We start from the raw sequence: 7,317 nt of genomic DNA, 5'->3' as shown, positions 1-7,317 counted from the left end.
AGATTCTTTGGGCTCAAATTATTTTATTCTTGCACATATGTATTTAATTTAATTGTACTTCAAGGTGCTGTTTCTTTATGCCCAATGCTCTGTTGTGTATGTTGATGATGAATCCCACATTGATGAGAGGAGAGACCTTGCATATGCCTATAAGTAGTTGGGCTACTCCCCATATTGCCAATTGATTTCATGTTGGAATCCTAACTTTCTTCATGGTATCAGAGCATATTGTCCCACTTGTGCTTCAGGTGAAACCTAACAGCCATTTATGGTCCACGTCACTCGAGTACATGCACTTGTGCTCGAGGTGAAACCTAACAGCCACTTGTGCTCCAAGTCACTCAAGTTGTATGTCTGAGGGGCGTCACTCGAGTACAGCCACTTGTGCTCCATGTGAAACCTAATAAATCTCACATTGATGAGAGGAACAACTTTTAAGTAGTTTGGCTATTCCTTATATTGCCAATTAGTTTAATGATGGAACCTCTTCAATGTTAGAAAAGGAGTTGAATATCTTTTTTTTTTCTTTGTCAATATCAATCATGCCCACCCAAGGTCAATATGAACAATCAGTTACCTAAAAATATTCGTGTTGATTGTGCAAAAAGAAAGCATCAAACCCCAACTTGAAGTAAAAATTATAATTACATGGAGGTGTGTTTCCTTAAGATAGGACCAAGAAAATTATAATTGATTACAATGTGAAGTTTTTATGACTTTTAAAAAGGTTATTCCTTTATACAGTATTAATTTAGAGAGGTTTTACTCAATGGGCTAACAATAATGTAGTTCAAATTCGCCTTTGGCGAAAATCGAATTTAATACATCTCACTTACAAACAAAGAAGAATATTACTATACCGTAGTATTAAATGGCAAAAGTGTCTTCAATTAATCGTAAACATATTTTTGATTACTTAATTGAAGAGGATCGATGAGTACCCCTTAATAAACCTCTAGATATATACACTTGAAGAGTGAAATATAAGACTGGTATCTAATGCTAGATAGCTAACAAATAACAATGCACATATATCGATCCCAAACCTCAATGATTCCTCCTAGGACAATAAGACACATCATTTGTACTCCAAGTGTTCTTTAATCAGTGAGATTTGGCTGTGCCATTGCCAATGTACAATAATTCAATCCCTAAAGGACGATCCTTACCTGCAATGTTTCATCACCTCGCCTTTAGTGTCAATCCTTCATCATCATTACTTGTCCTTCACTTTCACATGTGAACTCCATGTCTCTTTCCAAGTAAATGTTGGGCGATGTTACTAGTTAAATTATTTAACAACTTCTCGTGCATAAAAAAGATTAAGGCTTTTGGTTTATAATTCATGATTTTCATTTCATTTGTCATCAAATCTTAGGGCTCAACTCTGGTTAGGTGTTGGAAAAACTACCAAGTTTTAGACTACGATCATATGTGTAGAGGATATTTTCGATGGAGCGGTAAAATTAGACTATGAAGTAAATGATATTCTCAAAGTTCATGTAAGATTCGAGGGTTGAGATTTCACAATTTTCATTATTACTACTATTATTTTTAGTAAGTTTGTAATTTAAACGAGTAACAATAGTTATCCATGCACTTGATGTATTATGTTCAATTTCCTGTGGAGGATTACTTGTATAAAACGGAATTAAAGAAAATGATCATTAAGTGAAGGTAAATTCGATACAATAACTTGTGTTAAATAGAAACAAATCAATACAAAAGGGTCAACAAGTTAAATTAGACGATTTTGTAAATGTTAATTTAGACTAAATTGAGAATGAAGAGTCATTGAATCACTGTTATTTTTTTCATCAAATTCAAGTTTTATTCGTAATCCAGGATGAGTATCAACAACATATAAAATATAAACTCATCTTCCAGCCACCAATCACAAAGGGTCACTACAAATTAACATTCCACTAAAAAGAAAGCACGCTTGATTAAACCACGCATCATCGACATAAAACAAAATTTATACTACTAGCTTCACAAGAAGGAGCTATAAACTTGCACATAACAAATTAGGTTGAGTTTTTTCAAACTTATTCCGACTAAAAAATTGTTCATGTTACCATTGACCTCCAAAATTCCATCCAAGTAAATTCCCCTATGGCGAGAGGGTGACACAAAGTGCGACTATGGGCTTTGTCTGAGCCCAACTCAGCCAGTCTTTTGGGCCCGTAAAGCGGAAAAAGCGCGAGAAGCTCTAGAGAGGGTCCAATCTTTGGCGGCAAAACCGGTTCGAGCGAAACTTCCGTGGGCTTGAAAACCCGAACCGGCCCACTTCTGGCACTGTGCAAGTCTGCTTCTTCTTTACCATGGTGGAACACTCGAACTGCAACAGAAGAAGCAGAGAAAGCTAGGGCACAAAACGCAGGCACGGCCTCGGCTCCCTCCATTCGAAATGCCGTTTATCTCCAAAATTCAACGGCAGTCCGATTACAGACGCTTCCCTTCCTCCACTCCCATCGTCATCGACAATGGCGCCTCCTATTTTCGCATCGGGTATAACCTCGCAACAACCCTAATTTCAACTTCCGCGTGCGTAATTCATGGCCATTTTTGTTAATTTTCACCTATTTTGTGCGGGATTTTCAGGTGGGCAGGAGAGGCCGAGCCTCGTGTTATTTTCCGCAACATTGTTCAGAGGCCGCGCCACAAGGCCACCGGTACGCTCGATTTTCTCACTGTTATGTATTTTGAGAGCTTAATTTGCAAGGTTCAAGAAGCTTTTTCGTGTATAATTTTGTGTTATTATCGAAGGTGGTAACTTTAAAGAAATATCAAAAAAATTTAAAAAAAAAAAAATTCTGTATTCAGGAGAAACTGTGACCATTGTTGGAGACCATGATCCTGCATTGTTGAAATACTTTGATTGCACGCGGTCGGGACCCCGCTCAGCTTTTGACAACAATGTTGTTTTCCAGTTTGAAATTATGGAATATGTAAGTTCAGTTTACTAATGATGTTCTGTATTGGTTGGCGCACTCAATTCATTTTTGCCTTGGCATTTAGCTTGGCTACCAGCTCGAAATGAAAAGTTTACATGGTTTTGGTGTACACCGTGTCTAAAATTTATAGTGCATCGATCTTTTCTGGTTTGCATGCAGTAATCTTAGACTTGTAGCCTTACTAATAGTCTCTTGCGTCTGTAGATTCTTGACTTTGCCTTTGATCGGTTGGGTGCAAATGGATCACAGGTATGATTCAAATTGGACCGTTTGTTTCCTCGTTTTACTGTACTTGCTGAAGCTCTAGATTTTGATTATGGAGGTTCATTTTGTTAAAAGCTGTTTTCTTTTCTACCATGATTTTGTCTATCTTGAGGCCAGTTCTTTTTAATGAGATTGCCAATACCAGTTTGCATGAATGATATGCAATAGTGTTCTTTTTTTCTTTTTTTTTTTTTTTTAGATCGTTACAAGTATATGCAAAGTCATTTATTTTGAAGCCTTTTTTTTCATGTAAGGTTTCAGATCAGTTTATATATTTGTAAGACCTTTTCCTAAACTTTGTGTTCATTTGAGGGCAGAACAGATTGATCACCCGATCCTGATTACTGAATGCGTGTGCAACCCATTTCACTCTCGTAGTAAAATGGCTGAACTTTTGTTTGAGACATATGGAGTTCCATCTATAGGTATCAACAGTAACTTAAAATTTTACCTCTCTTCAGACATGCTTCCTTACTGGCTCTTTGGCCTGTGTTGTTTTTGCTCCCTTTAATATGTCTACTTTTGTTGAGATTTTTTATTTTTCTTTGTTTCCATACTTACAGCATATGGTGTCGATGCTGCATTCAGCTATAAGTATAATCAGCAGCATGGGGTTTGTGATAAAGATGGTCTTGCTATCTGTCCTGGGTTTACCACTACTCATGTTATTCCGGTATGCTTTCTTGGTCTTGGTAATTGCTTAACTAATGACGGATTTAGTAATGAAAAATATCCAAGACTGAAGTTTCATTACATCTCTGATTGTCAATATAATGATAAATAAGCTGTAGTTTAAAATTTTCTGTTGCGATTCTGGTTTTCCATAAATCCCTTCATTAGTACCTCTTTAAGTGAGCATTATTATACAAATTGGTTACTCAGTATGTTATCATGATTCATTGTGGGATTTATAGGTTGGGATTGTGGAAAACATATCTAGTTTTATTGGCCTCAAGCAAATCTTCAGTATGGAATTCCACTACTGCAGTTCATATTTTCAGAACAACTAAGAAATTGATAAAGATGATAACATACCCAAGACCTCTCTTGATTGCTAGGTTGATCATTTTTTTGTATGTCATTCCCAGTTTATTGATGGTGAACCCGATTATAAAGGAAGCTGTCGAACTAACATTGGTGGGTACCACATCACTGATTATATGAAGCAACTTCTCTCACTTAAATACCCTCATCATATGTGAGTATAATTTGGTTGGTTTCCAGTTCACTTGAATGGGGGACCGATTGAGTAATATTTCTGATTATGTGTATCTAATGCAACAGGGCTAGGCTTACATGGGAGAAGGTTGAAGACCTGAAGATGGAGCACTGTTACATTGCTCCAGATTATGTGTCAGAAGCTCGGTTATTTCAGGTATTGATGATTGCCTTTTCCAATCCTTTCGCCTATCCCAATCTCGTTAGTTAACTGTTGATATATTTTTTGTTTTCACAGAGGGGGGCAAAGGAAGCTGAAGATAAAACAAGGATGTGGCAGCTTCCATGGGTTCCACCACCTACTGAGGAGCCCCCTTCCGAAGAAGAGATTGCAAGAAAGGCAGCCATTAAAGAGAAACAAGGTCAACGATTGCGAGAAATGGCTGAGGCGAAGAGATCTTCTAGGATAAATGAACTGGAGAATGAATCACACGGGTTGGAGTTTCTTCTAAAACAGCTTGAACAGGTCGAAGAGCCTGATATACCATCGTTCTTGTCAGCCACTGGCTATGTCTCCAAGAAGGAAGTAGAATCTGCCCTGGTGAAGGTAAGACAATCGTTACTGAAAACAAAAGGTGAACCAAAGGGTGAACAAGCTGAGCTTGACGAGAAGACAGATCCTGCAGGAAGCGAAAGGTTTCCTCTTTTAAATATACCTGACAACATGCTTACCTCTGAGCAGGTATGCTTTTATGCCAACTTTCTTTCACATTCCCACCATTTTGAATTCGTTGTGTATTGCACTTTTAGGATGTGTGCATAAACTGCACACAATTCATTGCTCTTAACACCTATTTATGACTTGAAAAACCTGAGGTCCTCTCTGTAAACCTAACATTTGAAGGCGTCAACCAGATAGCATTTGAGCTTTTTCCTTATATTCATCTTGCTTTTAGGTTTTCACATCATCGTTAATGGAGTCCTTTGGTACTGTTCTCTTGACAGCTGAAGGAGAAAAAGAGACAGTTGTTTCTAAAAACCACATCTGAAGGTCGGCAGCGAGCTAAACAGAAGCGTCATGAAGAAGAATTAGAGCGGGAAAAGAGAAATCAACAAGATGAGAAAAAACGTTTGTATGTGTTGACACATGGTTTTTTATTTTGGCAACGTAAAACAAAATCAGTTTATTGTGATCAGGCTTTAAGGAGAGAAAACCATTCATGTTTGTTAAAATTAAGATTTTATATGGTTCACTGTTTAGCATTCTAGATTCCTCATGATGATTTTATAAGTTTTGGAAATGTGTACCATCTCCTCGTTAATTATTATTTTCTCTTTGTATTGTAGAGAAAACCCGGAGGTTTATTTAGAGCAGTTGCATGCTAAATATAAAGATCTTTCAGAGAAAGTTGAACAGAGAAAACGACTTAAGACAAATGGTGGGGGTCATACAAATGGAAATAATTTTTCTGGAAATGTTGGCCGTGGCGAGAGATTAAATGCTGCACAGAGGGAAAGGATGCGCCTTTTGACAACAGCAGCTTTTGATCGCGGCAAGGGTGAGGATACTTTTGGCGCAAAAGATGAAGATTGGCAACTATACAAACTCATGAGCAAAGATAACGATGATGATGATGAGGGACCAGATGTGGATGAAGCAGAGCTAGCGCGTCTCTCTTCTAGGCTCAAGGTCTGAACTTTATTCTGCTTCACTTAAGGGCTGGCTGTGGTTTACCTTTGTAGTTTTGATCCTAATTATTTGTTTTGGTTCATTGCTTTGACAGGAAGTGGACCCGACATTTGTTCCCAAACCAGATATTGCAAACCCTCAATCTGCTGAAGCACCAAAGTTTCGTCCTCTTACCCAGGAAGATTTTCAAATTGTTTTCGGTGTTGAAAGGTTCAGGTGCCCAGAGGTCTTATTTTGTCCCAACTGGATTGGAATCGACCAGGCAGGCTTAGATGAGATGGCTGGGGTGTCGCTGAGGAGGCTGCCAACTAAGGGCCAAGAGCTGGAGGAGAGGCTAACCAGTTCAATATTTATGACTGGTGGGAGTAGTCTTTTTCCTGGCATGAGCGAGCGCTTGGAGGCAGGAATCCGGATGATTCGGCCGTGTGGTTCACCCATAAGGATAGTCAAAGCATTGGATCCGATTCTAGATGCATGGCGTGGGGCTTCTGCTTATGCCGCCGCCTCCCACTTCCCGACACAAACTTTCAGTAAGGAAGACTACTATGAGAAGGGTGAAGACTGCGTTCGCAGATACCAATTTCGGTATTATACATTGTAGTTGTTTAGGTCACCTTTATGCCTTGATATATGCCATTATTGGTGTTGTCAAACGTAGATTGCAGAGAACATGTTAAACATTGACGATGAGCATCGCAATTTCAAACAACTTTTTCTTACTAAATGTGTCATTTGCCAATTTATGTGGCAATTTGATGTAAAAGTTTGCTCCTCTAAACTTTCACTCCAATCTACTTTAACTTGTGTGGGGCTTCCATACCATGTCATTTGTAGGGTTTCTCTTACTTTTACTGTGGATTTTATTCTCTTTAGACTCCACATTTGTCTCATTTAGTATGAAGTTGCTCTAGTAGGCTGTACTCGAGTGACAGTCGGACTTATTCAACCCGAAACCAATCCCTAAAAGAACTTATTTGGCATGACATGACACATTAACGTTTCGTTATTGATGCATCGATATTATAACACGTATTTAATAAATCTGTTTCTTGGGATATTAATCTACTGCTAATCACATTATAACACGTGGTTTAGTATCATCCTTAGTCTAAAATTTTTTCGACCCCTTCACAAAATAAACAATTTTACTATACTTTAGTGGATAGCACGAATGTTGAGTAATAAATACTTGGATGTATAGTTATTAATCTAATAAATAAGAATCCAACAACGAAAAATTTCGGTGTA

At 38.0% G+C, this 7,317-nt stretch overlaps 1 protein-coding gene across 1 annotated transcript; it reads left to right on the top strand.

The window, feature by feature from the left end:
* The first annotated feature begins 2,349 nt into the window (after positions 1 to 2,349).
* On the top strand, positions 2,350 to 6,896 carry LOC103935571 (actin-related protein 5). Its single transcript, XM_009345345.3, has 12 exons — positions 2,350 to 2,511; positions 2,605 to 2,675; positions 2,827 to 2,951; positions 3,162 to 3,206; positions 3,544 to 3,646; positions 3,785 to 3,894; positions 4,310 to 4,419; positions 4,506 to 4,596; positions 4,678 to 5,121; positions 5,385 to 5,512; positions 5,727 to 6,069; positions 6,164 to 6,896. Exons 1-12 carry the CDS (start codon positions 2,411 to 2,413, stop codon positions 6,668 to 6,670), a joined length of 2,178 nt encoding a protein of 725 aa, XP_009343620.1. The 5' UTR covers positions 2,350 to 2,410; the 3' UTR covers positions 6,671 to 6,896.
* The last annotated feature ends 421 nt before the right edge of the window (positions 6,897 to 7,317 follow it).

This window comes from the organism of the source record quoted next, unplaced genomic scaffold (assembly GCF_019419815.1).
Source record: "Pyrus x bretschneideri cultivar Hongxiangsu unplaced genomic scaffold, Pyrus_bretschneideri_v1 Contig32, whole genome shotgun sequence".
Taxonomy (NCBI): domain Eukaryota; kingdom Viridiplantae; phylum Streptophyta; class Magnoliopsida; order Rosales; family Rosaceae; genus Pyrus; species Pyrus x bretschneideri.
Note: the sequence above shows the minus strand (reverse complement) of the source record. Positions and strands in the feature narration are given on the sequence as shown.

Excerpts from the sequence above, each read along its gene's own strand:
- LOC103935571 (XM_009345345.3), top strand. The coding sequence starts at position 2,411 with ATGCCGTTTATCTCCAAAATTCAACGGCAGTCCGATTACAGACGCTTC. Across the intron at positions 2,512-2,604 it reads GCCTCCTATTTTCGCATCGG|GTGGGCAGGAGAGGCCGAGC; the intron begins GTATAACCTCGC and ends CGGGATTTTCAG. Across the intron at positions 6,070-6,163 it reads GTCTCTCTTCTAGGCTCAAG|GAAGTGGACCCGACATTTGT; the intron begins GTCTGAACTTTA and ends TTGCTTTGACAG.